The sequence below is a fragment of the Rhyacophila brunnea genome, unplaced genomic scaffold (genome assembly GCF_057557595.1).
Source record: "Rhyacophila brunnea isolate RB1 unplaced genomic scaffold, BYU_Rbru_1.0 scaffold_5, whole genome shotgun sequence".
In the NCBI taxonomy this organism is placed as follows: Eukaryota; Metazoa; Arthropoda; class Insecta; order Trichoptera; family Rhyacophilidae; genus Rhyacophila; species Rhyacophila brunnea.
In genome coordinates this window covers 2,070,019-2,094,143 of record NW_028233170.1, presented here as the reverse complement: position 1 = coordinate 2,094,143, position 24,125 = coordinate 2,070,019, and the positions used below count along the sequence as shown (strand labels likewise).

The 24,125-nt window shown below is 33.2% G+C and overlaps 2 protein-coding genes across 4 annotated transcripts in view; one reads left to right on the top strand and one right to left on the bottom strand.

The window, feature by feature from the left end:
* Positions 1-14,790, top strand: part of qua (villin like protein quail) — a 71,941-nt gene extending 57,151 nt beyond the window's left edge. The window contains exons 4-16 of the mRNA XM_085955923.1: positions 120-319; positions 957-1,152; positions 1,487-1,777; positions 3,107-3,335; positions 3,662-3,909; positions 5,411-5,497; positions 5,578-5,671; positions 7,422-7,658; positions 10,248-10,379; positions 11,161-11,316; positions 11,983-12,089; positions 12,722-12,904; positions 14,328-14,790. Of these exons, the coding sequence (XP_085812049.1) occupies positions 120-319; positions 957-1,152; positions 1,487-1,777; positions 3,107-3,335; positions 3,662-3,909; positions 5,411-5,497; positions 5,578-5,671; positions 7,422-7,658; positions 10,248-10,379; positions 11,161-11,316; positions 11,983-12,089; positions 12,722-12,904; positions 14,328-14,441 (2,274 nt within the window). The 3' untranslated portion in view covers positions 14,442-14,790. The remainder of the gene's footprint in view (positions 1-119; positions 320-956; positions 1,153-1,486; positions 1,778-3,106; positions 3,336-3,661; positions 3,910-5,410; positions 5,498-5,577; positions 5,672-7,421; positions 7,659-10,247; positions 10,380-11,160; positions 11,317-11,982; positions 12,090-12,721; positions 12,905-14,327) is intronic.
* The window catches only part of Rok (Rho associated coiled-coil containing protein kinase), a 38,473-nt gene continuing 21,694 nt past the window's right edge, over positions 7,347-24,125 (bottom strand). Inside the window, exon 13 of one of the 3 annotated variants that reach the window (XM_085955922.1) lies at positions 7,347-7,678. In XM_085955922.1, the coding sequence (XP_085812048.1) occupies positions 7,639-7,678 (40 nt within the window). In that variant the 3' untranslated portion in view covers positions 7,347-7,638. Of the gene's footprint in view, positions 7,679-14,951; positions 23,582-24,125 lie in introns of those variants that run through there. The other 2 variants (XM_085955920.1, XM_085955921.1) reach the window with 2 other exon arrangements.

Below are 24,125 nucleotides of genomic sequence, written 5' to 3'. Positions count from 1 at the left end.
TCGCAGCATACTGAATCGGTAGTGCCGCTGCATGAAAACAAACCGCTTACAGTACTAGTCGCGCCACCTGTCGGCTTTTCTAAGGACTTATTGACCCACCCTCGTATTTATTTTATTAGAAAAGAGATGTGAAGAATGCCAAGTTTGAATCGCACATTCACTTCTGGTTGGGAGGTCGAGCGACTCCTGACAGTTTGGGTGCTGCCGCTTACAAAGCCGTCGAGCTGGACACCCATTTGGGAGGAAACGCAGTTCAGCACCGAGAGGTTCAGGGACATGAGAGCGCCAGACTCAAGTCATACTTTAAAGATGGCATAAGGTACGTTTAACCATGTCAATTAACTTTAAATTTCTAATACATCACTCTGATTCACTAATACATTTCTTATAAAAAGTCTACTATTGTGTGTATTATTTTGCTCTTTCTTCTGTCATATGACAGGATAAATAATAATAAATCAAAAAGATATTTATAATTAAATTACTTTTTAATCAAGACTTTTTATAACAGAATTTATAATTTATATATCTACAAGATTTAAGAATATTTTAAACATAAAGAAACATTCATCATTACAAATACATACGTAATTTATTTGAACAACCCTCAGAAGCATATCTATAATAAAAATACTTGAAAAATCATTGGACCAAGTAGGATTTGAAACCACACCTATCGCATGTCAAATTGGTATAATAATTTTTGGAGATATCTTGACGCCATCTGTGAATCAAAGTTAGCAATGGTGATGCGTAGATGCGTATTTATTTCAGACTATCGACTTCGATAGTACCTACTTGAGCGTTTACCTTTATTGGTAGAGCACCCACACGCCATGCGATAGATGTGGATTCAAATCCCACTCAATCCAAAAAAAAAAAATTATGATTTTTCTAATAAATCTTCCGAGACTCATTCAAGTTATGTAAAAAGATTTTTTTAATTTTATTTCTAGAATTCTTCGGAGCAGAGGAGATCTGAAGACTCGTCTATATCGAGTGATCGGCAGATGCCCTACTCTCTATGAGCTTGAAGACATTTCTTGGAATCACTTCTGCAGTAGTGGAATCTTCATTCTGGAGACACCAGAGACAATCTTCATGTGGGTTGGCAGAGCTGCCAATGTTGTTGAAAAACTCCATGGAACCAAGGTGTGTATATTATATTAATATCTACTTCATATCTTGAGATAACAACCCTACATTTATAACACACTAATAATTGTAATATTAAAAAAATATAATATTTTTGTTATATAGAAATATTAAAACTCCTTTTATTACACTATTATCGTAAAAATTCAGACTATCACAGAGTTTGGAACTATTACCAAGAACGCTCAGTTTCTTGGAATGGGAACATGTCAACTTATTTACATACAAAGTATAACTATGCATAGAGCCCTAAAGTCTAATCTGTAAAATGATTGAATTATGTAAGTAATATGTAAATATTATGTAAATAAAAACGTTCTCTATATTACAGATAGCATTGAAAATGGGAAAGGCAACCAGTCGGAACCAGATGGAAAGGCCATTGGTAATTTTGAATGACGGCTATGAACAAACATTAAAAAATGACAAAAAGACAATGTTTCAAAAATATCTAAACTTACAAGACAGACGAGTGAAGACAACCGAAGAAGAACTAAACGGGAAAGACAAAATGGACACCAAACATGTCATCAGACTTTACAAATGCTGTCACACTCTAACTAAATATCGCATTGAAGAAATGAAACCAGGACCACTCACGCAATCTGATTTGAATTCAAATGTAAGAAATAGTTTATACTGTCTGACAACAAAAAATTGACAATAACAGGAAGTCGCTGTAGTCGCATATAGAAGACTTCTCAGTGACGTACCTGTCATGGCAGCAACGCGTGCTAGAGGCGTGTTTAAAGGCTCGATAACATTGGGCTACTTTACAAGCTACATGCCGGCGAATTTACAATCTGCTTGTAAACTCGCCCAGTGTCATCATCGAACTAGCTAACAAGCAGATTGTAAACAATCTACCGAGAAAAGTTGAAAGCCGGGCTACTTAACTCGCTACTCACTAGCGTGTCGGCCGATCTGCGTCTGCGCAGTAGAGCGATAGTGGCTAACCTGCCGGTAGAAAACGAACTACTCAATACGTCCTGTCAAATAGTACCAAAAATGACGGTTTCAACTCGCTAGCTTGTTGGCTTCAGAGCGAGTGGAAAGTTTTGTGTGTCATCATCACAATCGCACTAGCTGACTCGCCCGCTTTTAAACTCGCCAAACCAAAAATTTACTAATAATAATTCTAACATCATTCTTGATCATTTTTATTATAAAAAGCTAAAAATTACGTAAATTAATAGACCCGTACACTACGGGACCGTTAAATGAAATGATAAATTTGGGGGCGTTCCTCATTTGAAAACAGAAGTGCGATTAGCTTCGTGTAGTTTTAAGATGTGGACAAGAAGTTCTTGTTCGACGGTAGAGTGACACATACCCAAAAATTATGTCACAGACAGTTCAAGAGTCGATGAATTAAGTTGAAATGACCTAAATCGATTAAAAAAATTCAAAAAATTTTATACATAATAGGTTTTTGACAGATTGATTACTTGCCTTCCATTTATTGCAATTCAAATCCAAAATTGAATGTGATTTCATTACCTACTAAGGTATACTTTGTTTTATGACTATTGAAAACAAAAATTTAATCAGTCAGCCGTGTACGTTATATATTCAAAAAAATATTATTTGTTTTGGTTGCAAGTGAAAAATTTCAAGTCAGGGAGTCATAAGCTAAGGATCACCTGTACCTATATTTCATTATTTCTCTTTAACTGTCTCAAACGGACAAATGAAATAAAAGTTTTTTCAATTCTGACTTACTAATTCTGATATTTATATAACTTTTTGGACATGCATAGTTAAAATGATGAATAAGTTTTAAATTACAATAGTTACATAATAAAAAAATATATTTAAACTTTATTTATTATAGCAAAATAAATGGTTCATTCAGTTTTTGGCTCCCTAATTTTGTAGATAACTTTGTATAGTCAGAATGCCCACAGCATCCCATAATATAATGGATAATTCAACAATTTCTATGTTACAGGATGTTTACATACTTGACAATGGAGTGCATGGAATTTGGATCTGGGTTGGTAAAAAAGTAACCCTCAAAGAAAGATCTGAAGCAATTAGAAATGCGAGGGGCTTCGTGAAGAAGAAACATTACCCGTCGTATACCCCAGTCACCAGGGTTCCCGAAGACAACGTACCCTTGGAGTTCAAAACGTTGTTTAAGTCATGGAAGAATGCCGATGTCCAGGCCGAGGCTAATGGTAATGACATTTAATTATTTTCGCCACAGTGAGATATTAATAAATCAAAAGATAAATCCAAAAAACCGGTTGTGAAAGACATCAATGATTATTCGTCGTGATCACAAAACAACAAACCATTAGGTCACTATGCATAGTCATACTAATGTGAATAAATGCGCTTATGCATTAGGTATTAATTTGATTAATTATATGTAATTAATCAAAGCAAAGAGTTAAAAAAAGATCTTCAATACAAATAATTTGTATGGTCCGTTCTAAATATAGGTCTAATCTCTTTGGATAAAATTCTATTAATGGTATGTAACTATGATAATCGTTTCCAGCGCGAGTCGCCAAGGCAGCAACGACAAAGTTCGATGCGCAAACGCTGCATCACGCAACGTGGCTAGCAGCGCAGACGCAATTGATGGATGATGGAACGGGGGTCATCAAAATGTGGCGAGTGACGCCTGCCGGACTAGTTGAGATCGTCTCTTCTGTTCTGGGTATCTTCTTCAGTGCCGATTGTTACGTCATCCTCTACACATATCACCATCCCATGGGAGAATCCAGCATTATTTACTATTGGACAGTGAGTATTCATTTATCTGCTGGTAAAATTTTGTTTGGTTGTCTTATTTGTATCGTAAAGTTTGACTAAAATAATGATTGTTGATTTTTCAAAGTTCAGTAGTTTGATTATAGATTTTTTCAATATGGCGACATCACAGAAAATATAAGGTAGGAACTGAAGCAATAAACAATTTAACAATAGCATTCAAAAATTTTGCACAAATTTTCATTTCAATTTAAACTCTTAATTCTTGAGGAAAATACTCAGAGTGATAATATAAAGAAAGTGTATTGTTCAGTTATATGAAGCCGTGTTTCTTGCCTATAATGCGCAGTAGAATTTCAATTTAATTATTATTAACTTAACTATGAAACGTTGTTCCATCATATTGCTTATCAGTTCGGCTACCAAATTTAAATACAACATAGTTAACCATATTTTCTACTAAATTAACTAAAAATAATTACCACTAAATTTATATTTAACACAAAAACAATAAGTTTCGGCAATACGTGTTCGCAGTTTTTGAATGAATGGGAGTCATTCAAATCAATATTTACCAGCGACGTGTACGAAAAATATTTAATTCAGTGGTATAAATTATATCTTCCTCTAACGCATATTGCGGAGAATATGAGCGTGCTGAATGCTTTCTCGCTCACACTTATGGTTTGTTTTTGTTCAGATCTTGGGAAAATATGTTTTTTTAGTCATATAATTCAACAATGCTTAATTCAATTACACAATTGAATATTAAATTAAACCTGATGTGTATGGAATTAAAATAATATATAGGTACTTAATCTTATGAGACAAGTGAAAAAATCATTTAACATCTGATGGCATCAATAACACAAAAGATTGATTAGGTATAGAATTCTTCATCATCCCAGCACTGCAACCCTACGTGGGTCTAGGTCTCCTTCAGCATATGCCTTCATCCAACTCTGTCCAAAGCCATTTCCTTCCAGTTTAGGACGCCCAAGGTTTTTTAAATTCAACTCGACACTATCCCTCCATCTACAACGAAGTCGACCAGGTCTTTGTTTGCCTTACAGCTTTCCGAATGTCAGTTTCTTTCTCATGCTTGACTTGTCCATCCTATGTACACAGCCCAGCCATCTAATGCAGCCCAACTTGATGGAATTTACAACGTGCGGACCCCCGTACAAAGCGTACCTTCGTATCTTCGTCTCCACCCCATCTGTGTGTCATTAATGAGTCCGATGATACCACGCAGCAAATGAGCCAAATACTCTGTCCATTCTTTTAGTTAGGTATGCACCAGGTCTCCGAGCCATACATGACAGTTGATATAGAATTGATTTAGTATCAATATTGTCTAGTGTTGCTATCGCTGACGACAGTGTTTATATTGTTTACGTTGCATCGGTCTATTTGCTCATATCCCCTTCTCACTCTTACTTGTGACCTACTCGAACTATTAAATCGTATTACTTAGCAATGTGGTGAATTTATAGTCAATTGTCCATTGTTCAAATAATGTATTTTCTTCCAGGGAAACTCCTCAACGCCAGACCTAAGAAAGTTGACGGAGAAAGGAGCAAAGGAATTACACAGCAAGCTCGGTAGAGTTCCAATGAATGTAAGTTAAAACGGTGATATAGGAAATATTCATGGATGTTTTGTTGATTTCAGAATAATTTTTTTTTGTATTGATTTTAGGTTCGAGTTATACAAGGAAAAGAACCCGCACATTTTCTGCAGATATTTAAAGGGAGGATGATAACCTTTGTCGGAAAGGCAACAGATTGTGATTGTAAGTATTTCAGAATCTTTTATCATAAGCAGTTTTTTTTTATATAATATATTTGAACTAAAGGCAACACTCATTCTGGATATATTATTCACTCTAGGTGTCTGACTACACCAGTAGTGTGGCGATATCTATAACAGTAATTATTGCTTGGAGGTACCTATATGAAAGATTTAAAAGGGTATGCGGTACATATTTTAAAAAAATATTTTACTTTATCAGCAATTCAGTGGTGACTGCTTACTGGCAGCTCTTTTAATATTTTCTTTTGAAATTGTAAGTTATTATTTACTAACCCTACTGGCAGGTAGACAGGTCATGCAATACTTAAGGGCTGCACCATAGCCCCTACAACAGGGGGGGGCTGACAGGGCACTAGCCTAGGCGCCCGAGCTCAGGGCGGGTAGATCAAATATATGAGATAAACACATATCACGAATTTGCTCTAATAATACAGTCGCCTGCACCGCAATTACACGACATGAGGTTGTGCGGTGCAATTTTTTACTGTTTTGTGTTCATACTTGACATCTCCGTAGATGCATCAAAACTACAAAAAAATAATCGCTGAAAATAGACTGAAGGCTCTTGCTTTTACTTCTAACACAATTTTTAAAACGCTACTGTAGAACGTCACACATGCCATTAAATATAGCGATAAGTAGGGGGAGCCCACCAAAGATCCTGGCCGGGAGGCCTGCTTAAGGATGTGGGGGCCATGGGCGGCACATTCTAAAGGGGGGACAAATTAAGGAAGGACTATGAACAATGAAACTTGAGATGAAAAAATCAGAAATTTTAATATTTGTTCCAGAAATAATTAAATCAGGTAATGAATTGACATAAATCTGAGACAAAAAAATAGTCAGGAGCAGCATTTTAATCAATTTTACTAAGTGTGTGATTGCTTACTGCTATACACATCTCTTTTGTAATTTATCTCTTGAGACGTAAATAAGTGTCAGCCAGGTAGGGATTCCCCGAGAAGTTAGGGCAACACTGATCTATAAAAATAGTAGTGCTGCATAAAATAGTGTAAGGTGGGTCGCATATACAATTAAATATTGAGTGAAATTTGTTGCTTGCGACACCAGCTGTTTTACATTACTTATTTAATTTATTAGGTTACATGTGTTTTTTGAATACCAACAAAATCACATTGACATATTCGACGTGTTGCAGTTGAGACGAGTTTAGATAAGTTTCCACATAACCAATTCAATATCTATTTAATATATCCAATCCTCAGTCCTCACCATGGCCCCCACATCCTGAAACGGGCACCCAGGGCAGAATCTTTGGTGGGGCCCCCTACCTATCGTTAAGGTTAAAGGCAATGTGACACCATACAAGCATTTTCCAAATGGTGTTTCAGGTAAAATTATTTAGCGATTTTTGAATTTTTGAAAACATCTACTTGAATTATGGAGTTGTCTAGTATTGATACACAATATTCAAAAATTGTATCGCATAACCACATATTTTAAAATGTTAATATCTTCGAAGGAAAATAGTAGGTGACTTTTTTACTATATGAGCAAATTTTTAATGTGCGTTTATCTCACTTATTTGGTCGTATTTATCTTATCAGGCTAGAGCCCTGTCAGCCCCCTCTTGTGGGGGCACATCGTCATGAAATGCTTTAAGCTAGGTAAAAATAAAAAAGGCCGGAAATTTTGTAAAACACACTGTATGTAATAAATAAATGAAATTTTTGAACACATTACATAAATATTAAGCACTAATTTAACAGCCAGCGGCGTAGTACTCCGCTCACCGTCTCACTTCCTGGTACGAGTGAGTGGGAAGTACGCTCGGGAGGCCCGCGGGACGGAAGTGGTGGAAGGGGTGTCAGGGGGAGAGGGCAGCGCCTGCTACGTCCTGAGGGGTGGCGCTCGTTGCTGGGTGTGGTGCTCTGCGGGGGCCACAGGAGACGAACGGGAGGTGGCCAAGCAGATGGCCGCCGCCGATCACAGTCTGGTCATGCAAGGTAACTCATACTCGCTAGAACTAAACAAACATTGTGACAATACATAGTTTTTATAACCTCGGAAACATACTTATTCAAAAAAAAAAATTGACTGGGATTCAAACTCGAATCATTCACTGTATGAATGAATGCTCTCATCCCTTGAGCTATCAATCCATCTATGACACACGCAAATTATTGCTAATAACTATGCTGTGGTGTTTATTAGATATTTCAAATTCTGCTCAGGAAAGGGAAACAACTTTTTAATTGAAATCAAAATAATATTATTATTAAGGGATCATCCATAAATGACGTCAATTTTTTTTGGCTATTTTAAGCACCCAAAATCCTTAAAAAAATTAATTTCATTTCCTGAAAAAGATTTAATATAGTACGAAAACTTTACGGAGATGGGCGGCGGCTTGGCGAACTAGATCCCCTCCTCTCGCGTTTCAGTATTCATTCCCCTCACCTTGAACGCATTTGACGTTTCTTAGTATCAGTCATTTAGACGTGTTAATAATGGCAAAAGTTTTGAAAAGTAACAGCAAGAAGTTTATAAGTCATCTTATCTCCTACTGTGAAGAAGAAAAACGATAAAATAACCTCATTCGGCTCTTCAACAACGTTATCGAAAGAGTTGCCGCGATGACAACTACAAAACACACTTAAAATTTTATTGTTGCCTTATAAAATTTATCCTAAGTTATTGGGAAAAAATGTATACCAATAATTGAAATTTGCGAAAATATATACCTATTTAAGGAAGTGGGAAATAATATCTTGTAATCCTGGCAATACTTCGAAATCGAAAACTATAGATAAGATCAAGACGAGCGCCACCGCCAGGTCTCACGTTAAAGTTTTCGCACTATAATATTCAATATTTCAGGAAAAAATGAGTTTATATCTCGTCAGTTTTGTGACGTCACATATTCTACAACCTCTTTGCTACAAATTGTCATGTTCCGTCAGACGCCATCCCCCCATTAGGAAGTAACACCATATATGGATGACCGTTAACATGATTTATAAATGTAGATTTGATTGGATTATTTGTCAATGTCAATTATTTGTCAATGTCAATGCTAAACATACAGTATTTAAGAATGTCAGTTTTGAAGAAAGTTAAGCAAACATCGAAAGATTTTAATCTATGGAAACAAATGAAGAATAAAACAAACATGTCTAACTTGTTTTAAAGTAAAGTTAATTAAGCTAATACGGTTTTCAAAGATTCTTTTTAGCTATTTATAAATTATATTACCAAGTGCAAGGATATACTTACAATTAGCAAAAAATGATTTAATTAATAACACAAATACGATGTTAGAAATTGAAAAGAATAACGTAAAAAAGTCTTATTTATGTACAAAATCTGTTTTTTTTAATGTGGTACTTTATTGTTCATGGAAATGGTTAAATTGAAAATATTACTAGATTTTTTGTGTTTAGTAAAGCCTCAATTACATTGAGCTTCTTTACGAGCTGTTTATTGGCGAATTTAAAAGCGGGCGATTCAGCTACTGCGATTTGATGATTACACACAAAACTTTCCATTCGCTGAGAAGCCACAAGCCAGCGACTATTTTGACAGAACGTAGTTTGTTTTTTTACCGGGAGGTTGCTATTGCGCTCTACTGCGCAGACGCAGTAGGCCCACACGCCGGCGTGTAGCGTATAAAGTTGACCGGCTTTCAACTTTTCTCGGTAGAGTGTTTACAACCTGCTTATTAGCTTGTTCGATGATTACACTGGGCGACTTTACAGGCAGAATGTAAATTCGCCAATAAATAGCTCGTAAAGAAGCTCAATGTAATTGAGCCTTAAGTAATCAAAATTCCTTATGTTTGACATAAGACCTTTTGAATTAACAACTGGCAGCACTGTCACTGACATAATATGTTCGAGTGTTATTGGTATGGATAAATTATCACAGGGGCCTATCTACAATAACAGTTTTGACATAAACACAAATAAAGATTTTTCTACTATGAAATTCATTAAATAAAACACTCTTTTTTAATCTTATAAACGAATATATGTACGACATAGAGCATTGCGTCACCAATAAATATGATTACAGCATTATCAAAACCAAGGCTAACTCGAAACATGCATTTATGTAGTTAGGCCTGTAATGCTGAGACACCAATTTTGAACAGGAAAGATACTTTTACAATTTTGTTTCTATTTTTTTTCATACAGTAGAAAGAGTAGGTAAGTAGAAATAGTTTTTTCCTAGCCAGAAAAGTAAGGCTAAGAATATAAGGTGTTTTTGCAATTACAATGACGATAAAACTTTCATGACTTTTTAAAGAGATATCAGTACCTTTACACATGTTTTAAGCGTTTGGCTATTAAACAATGTAAAATTATTTACAATTTGTTAAGAACACAGAAGTTTGGCATATATTTATTAAGCTTGTCTTGTGACATGATACACTGGACATTTAATTCCTATAATGGACAAATATATTACTTTATACAATAAAGCGTATTTTGGTACGTTAATAACAATTATTATTTACAAGTTGTCTGTACTTTATGATTTTATTAACAATCCCAATTGTACATACCTTTAAAATTAGATGAAACGCTTTACAGGAAAGGAGAAAGCAGACTTTTGGGACGCTCTGGGGAGTAAAAGAATGATTCTGACGACCGACTCTCACCGAGAGACCGAAGATATCCTACCCGCTAGACTTTTCTACGTTTCTATTGGCTTGCCAGGCTATTGTGAGTACGGTTATATTGAAAGCAAAGTGATAATTACATTGATTTAATAGTAGATACTATTATATAATTGATACACAAAAAAATCTCTTACCTAAATTCCACATGACGTATCCTTTAGTTTATTGCAGATCCAATTGATTCGCACGCAAGCCAGAATAAGCATAAAAATTATTTGTACATTCCTACTTGCTGAAATTGTCAATAAATAAAACTATACAAAGAAGAATAATATAATTATTAATGAAATAAATGCTTTACACTTTTGTCAAAATGTATCATTATTCATTTTGACAGTTTAATTATTGTTCCGGGAACCATATATATATAACAATCCTCAGTCGTGGGTCTCAGGTTTGAATCTCAGGTCTGGAAAATTCACATCTTTTTTTGGAACCAGAGTATATATAGACCTAATAGGTTGAGCAAGTGGCTAATATCCATTTCTTGTGAAAACACAAAATCTGTTAATACAAGGTCCATATAATCCACTTTGAATTGCACATAATTTTTGTTTTTTTTTATTTATTCCACGGATACCAACTAAACAACAAATTAAGTGTCATGGCAACCTCCACTCCCTATGTCACTTGCCCTAAGGATGCTGTATCACTGTCTACACAGTCCAAACACCTCGATTTTTATTTAACATCTTTTCCCTTTCTGTCTATTATTAAAAAGAATATCTTCAAATAAAATCATCTTTTCAAAAATTCCCATGTTTTACTGGTTCATGGATGTCATAAAATAAATCATAATATTGAGGTTTATTTTTAATTTCCAGTTGAAGAGATAGTCTCTTACAGCCAAAGCGACCTATCTCCGGAGTACATAGCTATATTGGATGCCCACTGCTGCCTTTATGTATGGACTGGTTCATACAGCTGCCCAGTTGGTAGAGACACCGCTGTTAATATAGCCATCAAGTATTTGAAATTAGGTAAACAAATAATAATTTTATCTAAGAAAATTCAGAGAATATACCATACATTTAAATTTATCAAAGCTGAAAAACCTTATTCCAACTGGAATATTCTAATTATTTTAATTATGTTTTTATTCAATACTAAACAATACAAATATACAAAAAATTTGTGAATGTAGGATTCCTTTAGTTCAAAATAAATCATTTTGAAAAACCTCAAAAACACACATACATGTTAGGAAAAAAAGGTGGATTGAGTGGGATTCAAACTCTCATCTTTCACTGTCCGGATGAGTGCTCTTATCCATTAAGCTATCCATCCGTTCACAATTCATGTAAATTATTATTAATAACTACACCATCCGAGTGTTTCAAATGGCTAACTTTGTACTAACACGGTTTATAGATGACGTCAGGAGTAATCCAAATTTTACTTATCATTTCCTTGTACTAATAAACTGTTAATAAAAGGTAAAAATGGTAAAAAAAGAAATGTAAGATTATTTTTATTGAAAATACATAATTCTGATTTGGAAGTGAACTAGATGTGTTCAACCATTGCCGAACCTAGAATTAGCTATTTAAATAAAATTTTCAATTATTTGCACAATTATCGAAGATTATATTTTTTTATTATATTTTATGGATTTAATATTAATACTTTCTATTATACTTTCATAGATCCCTCCGGAAGAGATGAAAATATTCCAATCTTCATTGTTTCTCAGGGTAACGAACCACCAACCTTCACCGGATTTTTCCCCAACTGGGATACAACTCTGTGGAATGTAAGTAAAAGTTTGAGTAAAAAATTGCGTAGAAATCGATCATCGTCGTATTATTTAAGGTAGATACATTATAATTTACAGCGATTGAATAATCGTGTTCTCTACACTTACTACGCAAGTACATATTGCCAGTGCGAGTAATGTTAATGATTTATTAAACCGTTAAAAATCTCAAGTAGAAAAACGAATCTCCCTTGAATAAACTACCTAAAAGATAACAGTAAATCCTAGGAAAATCAAAAGGTAAATCCTGAATATAAGGATTGTTGGTGGACTACAGATTCAGTTCAAATCCAAATTCTGTAGCGTAAACTTTTCTCCAGAAACACATGACATTCCAAAGATAAAAAAACATCTAAAAATACAATGGATGGCCGACGAAGGCGCGAAAGCTGTCACTGTCACATGGCCACATCACAGCGCATGCGTGTTAGGACGAATCGGTATTTAATTACAGCGGTTCGATACAAGTCCATTTACACGTGCGCTAGTTTTTTTAACATGTACCAACATTACATATTTTTGTAATATGCACATATTTTTCGATAACTAAAGAGCTTACGCAACCAAATTTCTTTTGTTATTTAATGAAATGCTCAATTACTCAAATACCACGTACTTTTCTTTACTAGGGTCATAAATCGTACGAAGCAGTGAGACGGGAAATTGAAGGTAAATCAGGCGCCGAGACCAACGGCTACTCCAACGGGACATCGGAAACTTCGCTCTTCGACCAGTATGACAAGTACCCGCTGTCTGTTCTACGTGGACCCCTGGATAAACTACCTCCCTGCATCGATCCACTTTTAAAAGAGGTACGAGAATATACATTAAAGACTGAAAGGTGTTAATAAAGTGAAACTTATCAAATTCGAAATTTATAAACCTCTTTATCCCCACCATATTTCAGGAGGGATGTGGCCTCATCTACTGGCTGTCTCTCAGCCATCTTTAAACAGTAATTGTCTAAATTGTCCTTTGTAAAGTTGGTCTGTATCGGTATTTATCTTTCATAAATGTATGTTTGAAAAGCAGCAGTCACACAAGCACAAATATTTCAACAGTCGTAATAAGTTGACGGATATAATATAAATTGCTTTTAAAATCTGATACAGACTTGCGGTCATGTTGCGCCAAAATTTGGTTGAATTGTTTTATAGATTCAGTTTTTATTTCCATTTCAATCTCTTTTTTATCATAGCTAAATCAATTACTATAACTAGACAACATAAGCATAGCATTTTTGTAGTTTGGATGGGTTCGCAAGTTTTTGGTCAGTTACGAAAACAGCAGCCCGTATTACACGTAGCAATTCGTTAAAAATACTTTCAATATGAATTATTAAATTACTTACAACATAAATCACGCATTACTATGACATCTCATCTGATTCTCTGTTCGCCATCACCCGACTCCGCACCAATGTTTAACATCAAGTTTTCCATGTGTATCAATTTCTAAATCACTTGCCCTATAAGAATCTTCAATATTTATATTGTGCTCACAGAATTTTTTCCCATTTATTCGGAATGTGATTAAGCAATAACCGATCAAAAATTTTATGATGTCATATCTATCGTTTCTTTGCCTTCCCGTATTACTCTCCGAATGGTGCTAATAGGTAGGTCAGTTGCTTCGTTTGCCGATTTAACAATATTATATTTCAAATTGTACTGTTTTTTCATCACTTAAATATTCGGTCACATTAAAAACAATAATTTCTCGTGCTTGTCTTTGCGAAGGTTTTTTGTAATACTCCGATCGAAATGGGGTATTCATTGTAAAACTGTAAATATAGATACTATTGTATCGTTTAAAACAGACTTTTCACACAAAGACGCAGCGTTTACACACCTAGCATATGCGCACGAAAGTGAGTGTGCTTCTGCGCAGGTCCGTGCTTAAGTTGTTTAGCTATACTAATTTTCGAAACACAAATTTTTCATTTAAAAAGATGACTTTTGTAATTGGATTACATCACATGTCACGATAAACTACAGAGAGGTTCGCACTCTACAGTTTCCTGAGCACTGATTTATAGTATATCCAGGTTCTAAATAATGTGTTTTAGTGTGTAATAAGTTTTTTTATTGTGCGTAGTGATAATCCCTAGGACAAACTATCCTCTTTAATATAGACTCACTATTGAAACAGAGTTCATATTATTCATAAATATTTTCCATATGATAAAGTTTTGTTTTTAGATCTATGACTTCAAATAATTGTTTTTTTTTTCAGCTATATCTCACGCATGACGACTTTGTTTCTACATTCGGCACATCATACAACAAATTCAAAATGCTTCCTGTCTGGAAACAAAAGGACTTCAAGAAAGCTGCCGGACTGTTTTGATGAATACTATAATACCTTGTAATCTCAGATTTCGCAGAATACTTTTTAGTTTTAAGCAAAACGTTTCCAGGGCTTATTATCCAGCTTACTGCGAAAGATTTAAACTAGAGAGACGTTGATGATATAAATATTTACGTTTGATAGTTGATCAGGAAATAATATTTCCACTGCTGTTATATGAACATAAATTTTGTTTTTACTGTGATGTGATCTGTTTCCGAGCCCTGCTAAACTGAATAATTTAAAAAATATATAAGTACCTATACATATTTTTATAAGTGGACTATTTTTAATGTAATAATTATAAAAAAATACTGTTTTATAAGTAAATATATTAAATATCAGTATAATCAACAAATAGTCTTTAAATTTTATCGAAATATTGCATGTTCCAATAGAACATCGATTATATTAAATAAAAACTTAACCCTTAACAGTTTAGAATAAATTTGTACTCTCTTTTTCTTTTTAGGATTGATAATAAATATAAATAGGTATAGAAGTGAAACAATCACAAACATCCAGACTGAGGAAATCACATAACATATGTGACCTCACTGGGATCGAACCCGGAGCCCCCTAATGAAAGGCCAGCGCCTTACACACTAAATTTCGAAGGCCACCGACACGTGGACTTAAGTGCATGGCCAATTGATAAAGAAAACTCCAAAGACAGATTATCTCAACGCTTAAAACATGTAATATTTTAGCAGTTGTTTGAGCATTGATACAGCATCAGATTGGAATGCCAAAGCAATTATAAAGCATGGCAAAATGGCACTCTCTACATCATATGATAAAATATATTGCCTCCAGCATATTATTCTGGCGTAGCGCATTCTTGTTATTATGCTTCACTCCAAAAGGTCTTCTTTCCATGTCTGCAGTTACTGTTGCGCACAGAACTCACAGACCCTAGCGGTGCGACAATTTGTTAAATGTCACAATCAATAGAAAAGATACACAGCTATCGTAACTTTTTTTATTATTGGTGCTATCGATGTGAAATCTTTACTGATTGCGACTTAACTGCGGCGTGCGGACTCCTTTTGTGTGCGTTGAGCGTATCACATAAGTTCTCCGCTAGAATTAAGCAAATTCCACACTTCACTTCGCCGGTTTATGTGGGCTCTTTGGCTTACCGTGTTGAGTTGGATAAAAAAATAAGCCAATCATTTATTTTAACATGTTATTTATTATTTAATGTTTACATGCTTGTTGTCACTTAGAATTAAAATACAATTATTTATTAATTAAAATTCTTTACAATATACAAGGTTTTGTAAAATTGAATAAAATAATTTTCATTTTCAAAACATAACTAGCATTTCTGTCACTGATTATTTAACTTTATTAGGGACTGTAACAGAAACATGCCGTGGGATGTCTTCATTAGTTATTATTGTGATACGACGGAGCGTGCCCAGACGACCCGTCGTAAAATCATAAGTAACACAGCATCAAAGTACAAAATGGAAGGAACATTATTCTCTAAAGATTGCCACCCAATTCAAAATCTATCGTAAAGCAGTAAACTGTCATTGCAAAGATATCGTAGCGACACGATTGATCGTACTTCAACGCAAATGTGAATAAACTGTATCGTAAGAATAATGACAATACAAAAAATATAATATCAGTGGCAAAATGTAGTGTAAGTAATGTAATTACAACTCTAAAAACTAATAACACCCTGATAAGAATAAATGGTCTGAAATTATTGATCAGTAATCATTACTAAAATTTGTATGAACAACTAGTGTATACAATGTAGAAAACAATATTTCAAATAAACTGAACATACTATTGTCAGTATAATCGCAATGCTGTGAATAACCGGTTTTTGAAAACGTGGGTTTGCTTTCATGTAATGCCATGAGTATATTATGATAACAAGGTTTCTTGTATGTCCGTTTTTTTATTCATCTGTGGGGTATGGTACTTTTGCAGTTTTTTTTACGAATTATTCGTTGATTGTATGTTACACTGCAATCATTTCTTATTCTCTATTTGGCGTCGTAAACAGTTCACTGTCTCCGTGCGGTAGTTACAATCAACGCCGAAGCTACGACATCTTTGCTGAATGTGTTTTTTTCTTAATTTTAAATTTGAGTAGTGACAATTAGTATTTCAAGAACCGATGATTTTATTTATAAGGCACTATCGTCAACAATCCATTGAGCATTAGCAACGAATGCCGCCCCGCCCACTCATTGCTGTCATCTTAAAAATTATCATTATAACATTAAATTGGCTAGTTTCCGATCCAGCGTATTTTAGTTGTATTATCCATACTAAAAAGCATATCTGAACAGCGTCGACTAAATTATTATTACAACAGCGTGTTAAGAATGCTCCAGCAGCCTTATTCCAACTAAATAACACTCATAACACCTAAAATAACAAAATGTTATTTTTCATGATCCGAGATAACAACTTTATGTTATGTACATATTCACTGTGGTAGTGTGCTACTTAAATTGCAAGGTAGCAACTGTTAAACAAAAATATTCACTTATTGATGTACAACATAACCTAAAAAATGGTGGCGCATGCGTAATGCACTGTAATCTGACGTTTCTCCCATTACTTTGTTAATATACACTAATGTAGAACGTCATTCCGGCAATGTCGGAGTATAATATGAATAGAATTCTAGATAATAACATGTTATATACACATTATATCGTAATTTATTGAAACAATTTAAGTAATAACATCTCGCAAACAAAAAATGTTAGTATGTAATGTAATTGGCAGGGTTGATTGACCTAATATCACAGGCGACATAGCTCTTAGAATATATGATAGTACTAAAATTTATTTTGATTTTTAACGATTTTAGAGTTAAGGGTTACGTTGGAATAAAGCTGCAGAATAAGCTAAGCATAAATTAAAACAACAGATAATGTAAATAAGAAGGCGAAACACACACATTCAAAATGGCAACTAAAAGTAATCGCATTCGAATGTCATTGGCCGTCGCCGACTGGCGAAATTCAAAAGCTTTAGACCTATTTTTGGTAGTAATAATAATAATCATAGTACCTATTATTTATTATACAGATGTTAACGATGATTTGACAATAGAATATAATGAAATGCGGCATACAAATTAAATGAATAAATATACAGAACACTAATATAAAAAAAAATTTAATTTGTATAACAATAATATGCAATACGGTTTTGCAAGGAATGTAAGATATCAGAAACAATAATTAATTATTCACTCTGTACAAAAGAAAAAGCCGTGATGGAAATTCAATAAAACGCTCTACACACTCCCCTAAATTAGTATTAGTTTTAGTTATTGTGAGTCTATCCATTCGAGTCCAAATAAAGTGTGATTACTGATCAGTCACACAGTGAAATGTCAATCATAAATTACAGTCAAATTTTCTAGACCTAAATTGCATTACATCCATAGACAAAAAAAAAATGGCTGACGAAATTTCTTTTCAGACACTCTGCAACTCAGATATTATGCTGTTCTAAATTTGAATATTTTTTTAGGAATAAAAAATAATATTCTTTACAGAATTTTAACCTCAATGCATTTATAATATTTATGGCTGATAGAATAATATACACTATTTATCAATAATATTTGAAATATAATGACTGTGAATTTTGAGACTTACTGGATTCAAAACATTCTTAAATTTCACTATCAAATCCTGAAATGAAACGGAAAAGAAATAATATTTATCTAACTGGGTAGACATAAAGCAGCACCGGTCTACTTCCAAATGTAAAAATCTAATTTAACAAAACTAGTAATCAAACATGCGCTCTCCAAAATGGGTTACCATTACAATAATATAATACAAAGAATACTAATGATTAATAAATCAGCTGCCGTCGGGCACAACCCTGCCGATTGTTTAATAGTCCTGGAAGTATCAGTTGACTGAAGAATAAGCGAAATACTTACAAAATTAACATTACACTTAACGCTAGCAATTTTTTTATATTATACGGGTATCAAAGAATCAATCCAATACTGAAATAACGTTACATTTTTTTTTAATAATCTATACGTATAGTGATCTTTTAAATACACTTCTTGATGCTTCACTAATTTGAAACGTGATATAATAGTAAGACAAGATCATGATAGTAACAAATAATGAAAAATAAATAAGTACTAAATAAAAAAAACTTACAATTTATTATGGATTACTTTAAATAAATAAAGTTTCATAAATGCTCTCAATTCTCAATAAAATGCAATGTAGTATATTTAAAAAAAAAACACAATCTGATAAAAATTAATATTGAATCTAGGAAATTACTACTGAATCGATCTGTCAAATTACCTCAATTAATTAATATTGAAATTCTTTTATTTATCGAAGACCAAAATGAAATTTCTTTTCGGAAACCTTTTTTTTAATGAATTAAATTAGTTGAATCGTCTATTTAACATTACGTAAGTTAACACCAACAAATACTATCTACAAAAATATATTACCAAAACAGTTACCGTTTCTTCTCGGATGTTTAAAAGTGGATATAGTTACGACAGACGGAACTGAGAAAATTATTTCAAGATTCTTTCTCGCCTTAGATAACCGAATCGTTCATTCGAAAACATGAAATACCCTGTTACAGTCCGGGTATCGAACCCGGACACTATAATATGAACCGGTCAGCATTTTAGGCAAGTGTAAATCATGCAGAATATTATGGATTATTAAAATTGTAAGTCAAATATTACATCACATCGCTATTCTACAATATATTTTTGTATTAATTATTACCAATATTTGCGTCATAAAATATGTCGCATGACGCACGTATTAGGAGTGGTAATAAAATACAGTAAAACATTTCTAATATTATTTTGATGGACTAACCAAAATTGTTATCACTACCACACAGTGATAAGAGAGTTGTATATTATGTGATTTGATTGTTTACCTATCTGTAAATATCTAAATCGAGACAAAGATATCAGAGTTAGACTATATTAATGATTCACCCAGTGTTTCCCAAACTTACATACCCCTTTGAAGACAGATTTTTACCGACAGCTGATTGAAAATTTTCCTTTCAAAATCAGATGTAAGGATTTTCATCTCATATCAGTGATATGACGTATAATAATATGCAACATCATATATTCTTAATTGATTTAACAAAATATAGTATGTTCTGCATACTATTCCATACTTAGTACCGTACATGGTACACAAACCAAAATTATAGCACAAATGCAGTAATTATTATAGTATGGTTGGCAACAATGCGTGATTCACTGATAAGTCACCTGGCTGGAATGTTTTGACTGTCACCGAGCGCTCTCTTTAATTCCGTTCATATCGCGCAACAAATAAAGTAAATATTCGTATGAAGATGTATGAAAGTTCGGCCGCGTATGACTTCAATTTTTTTACATACCCGTGGGTGTACGTGTACCACAGTTTAGGAAACACTGGTTCAGCGCATTACTACTTAAACTAGTCCTCAAACGCACCTGTAAATAATAGTTTGCTAAATCATAGTATAAAATGTTTTTTGTCAATACTTTAAAAAATTTAGAGAGCTTTCAAACACTTAAATAATCACATACAGCATTTTAATTGTTTAATAATAATTAATATACTAACTCGGAAATATCATTTTGTTGTCTATAAGAAATATCCAATAATCGGCGTCATATAAGGTCCAGACTCATTGGCTAAATTCCTAGAGTGGCCGGTGTCATAGGAAAACCAGTATTAAGTTTCACCATTGGGACGAGGACGTCGACAACGGTCTCGGCGTAATGTGGTTTCTGCAAAATCAATCCCAACATTCATGAAACTTCCCGCCGATCAAATCAACCCGTAAATTATTAAACAATGTCATTTAAAGGTACAGTAAAATTAACAACATTTGGCACAAACACACATACTGAAGGTGACATCAAATAACATCAACTCATCACCACCATATCTAATAACTTATAGTACATATAGGTATACACATCTGTATGCTTAGATACGTTTCTCTCTTATTATTAGATATTCATATTCAATACCTAAGCATAGGCCTTTTATCTGTAATATATAACAATTTGGCAAGGTCAAAATCAGGATTCGTGAATCATGTTTTTATTTAATGATAATTTGTGTTCTTGTAAGATTACAATGAAAACATATGCCTATAATGACTTTTTCAATACACACATATTCTTCTGGGCAAACATTTGATTGATCAGGGTGTGTTTTCCTCTTCAGAAATAAATGAGCAAATATTTTTTAAGTCTAATTTATAATCATCATAGTTTCGTAAATTGTGATGTATGAAATTATGCGAATGAATAAATTCACAACAGAAACATGACATTTGTCATAAGTCACTTGAAATGAGATTGTAAAACAAATCATTTATAGTAAAATAATTGTGAAATATTAATTAAAATAAAATACGATACATCGTCGGTCTAAGTGCAATGAAAATGTTCGGGAGATAAAAAAATCTTGTTTTTTGCTTTCTAGTCATTCGAATGCGGTTCATACGCAATATTGCCGGTAATGAATTAAGCCGATAACTAGAAAACTATTGGTCGATTCTGATATTTTAATACATCAAACAAAGTGTCTCTTCACATACACCAGAAAAAATCTTTTTGAAAAAATACATCACTGGGATTTGCGACCATGTGCTCTAACTACTAAGCCATCCGTTTCCTATATAATTGCGATGATTTAATTATCTGGATTTAAGTTACTAAAATATATAATGTATTTATTTTAATTCTTTCCACCACGAATTAGAATCATTAAAGCAATTGTGAGGTATGTCTTGTATGTCATCGGAATTACAATCTATTGATGGATTTATATCTACACCCAATGATATTTTGTATAACATTACATTTGAGATAATGAGTTGAAATGTTACCCTGAAAATTCCGTCTACGAGAATTCAAACACATTTAATTCTAATCATAAAATTTGCTACGAATTGTTTAATTTATTTAGGTCCTACACTAAAAATTCTTAGACCAATGATTAAAATAAGAGAGAAGAAGGGGGTAGGGGGAGAAAAACTGTCATTAAATATCATGTAGGAATGGTTGAATTTAAATGTTCATTATTTCATATAACTGCCAAATGAAACATGTCGTTGATTCCATATAATATGCCCTAAATCCAATTGTAATTTATTTAGAAAAAAAAAATTGAAAACAAGAATCATTGAAATTGATTGACGGTGTAGTATTATAGTACGAGAGTTCGACAAGAATTTACAAAATCTGTTTCATTAATACTTGTATTGAACCGATCACTAGAGATTCCATAATGTAATCTATCACTAAATGCTTTATGCCAATTTTGTTTAAATAACGCATTAAAGGCCATTTTCTGAGGAATATCATTGAATTAAAAGTCACCAGGCAAGATATTGTACTACTCAATATACCCAAAAGTGATAACTTATCAGTCTATTATAGATTTTAATTTGTGTATAATGATATATTAACTTTTGTATATTCCCTACGCTACGTTATTATTAATCGTACTCATAAGATGCTTAAATTCTATCGGGGTATCATCGAACGAATTTCAAACAGAATTATTGCACCGTTACCATATCATATTGCCCATTTTTTTTTTCTTTAATACATGACACAACACTTTACGGAAAATGAAATTCCATCACCGATCCAAAGAGTACAGTATACAGAGTTTGTTATACCCGACGCAGATCGGACACGTTGAGAGAAATGTGTTTAATTTTGTTATAATTAATTGAGCAAAGGATGCTTCTATTATTTCATCTATCTTTCCGGACACCACATCGAAATAACAGCGAGAAAATAAATTGTCCTCCTCCACCGTCAATAATTATTCATCTGACATTACACAATATATAGGTACGTAATATTATAACACAAACAGTTAGTTGAACATAGATTAAGAATCTAATTCTCAATGACTAAGACTTTCACATTTAACAATGGGCAGAAGGGATTGGATTTTTATCAATACTGGCAACACAAATATTGAACGAATCACCTATGAAACTGTTCATTGAATGTTTTCATATTTTGTTATAGTAGGTAAATATAAAAATAGGCCATACATATGGATGAACATAGTTTTTGTACAATATACAAATTACAAATAATTAAGCACAAGATATATATATTATATAAAAAGCGTAAGATTAAAAATAAATAATGATAAACTAATAAAATGAGATATCGATCGTGGTCGATTTCGATGAAAGCAGGAACAAACGATAATGATCATTATTCACAAAAGATTCGATTAAATTAAAATTAATATTATAAAGCGAATGCAATATTTTGAAGCGACTCCTTAATAATATTATTTTAAATTTTAAAGCTTCAATTTTGAAAAGTAATAAAATATAAACATGGCCACAAGCGTTTCTGTTAACAGATGATCGATATTTTGCGAGTCATATTCGACAAACACAAAGAAAAACCATGACAATGTAAAAGTGGCAACAAAATACGTATATAATTCAATCAAAAAATGTACAATATATTTAACGAATCAAATACAATACCACTGGAATCATAAGAATTTGAAATACTGCAATTTTTAATAGTAATAATTTCATGATATATTCGCATCTTCGCACAACACTTTCAACAATAATTATTTGACAATGATTCAAATCATTGCCGTTTTCCCAATCAACATAAAAAATTGTAGCGGAAGAATTTCTTATGATATTCTGAAAGTAATAATATATTTGTAGACAGGTAAATACATAAAATGAAAGTTGTATAAACTGTAGTATGTAATAAACACTATAAAATACACTGTAGTCCGTATCGAGTGGAAACCTGTTTAAAATTACCACATCATGGCAACAGTTCACGAATTCTCTTGTTTGAATTTTTTTATCACAGTCAAACCTGATTAGCTCTGCAAGAATTGTTTGTAAAGGTTTCCACTCGACACAAAGTCTTGACACGGTGTCGATTGTAATAAATAGGTGTAATCAGGTGGGGGTGAGTTATGTAATAGGCTGTAGTGTCCCGTTAGTGGGGGTGGATGCGGTAGAATTGTCTCCAGTGTCATTTGTTAGCGAGGGAGGCGTTAGCGGGCAGCGTGGCGGCGCGCTGCGAAATGCTCATGTAAGCCTTCAGCGATGAGCGCGTCGACTCCCTGTCATCCACAATCCACCATGAAACCAACAAGTTTAATCATTTTACACTTCACACCTAACCTAACCTAATTGAACATCGAGAGCCTACGCTAAACAGAAAAAATGGAATGACGTGAAAATGACATCAACATAAAGGTGTTGAGGATTGAACAAATACAAGTGAACCGGTGACGACATTGAGTAAATCGGCTTAAAAGTCAAATATATAATATGATATTAATAAATGATTTCTTTTATTCAATGAATAATTCATAAGATTTTGAGAATGTAACATTCCATATTATATTGAACATGCCAGTGGCAAATGGCGAAGGGTGGAAGTAGGCTGTTAAGATCCGCCATAAATAGTGCACATTAAACTTTGTCAGTCATATGTATTTATATTCATTGGAATAAGACTACAATTTATAGATAGTGTTGGTTATTTTTTAAATTCAATTAAACCCTGCGAAACCAGGCCATAATAGATAATAGTCAAAAAATACTCTTCCATCTATAAAATATCTAAAATAATGCAATTAAATCATACATAACTTTGGATAA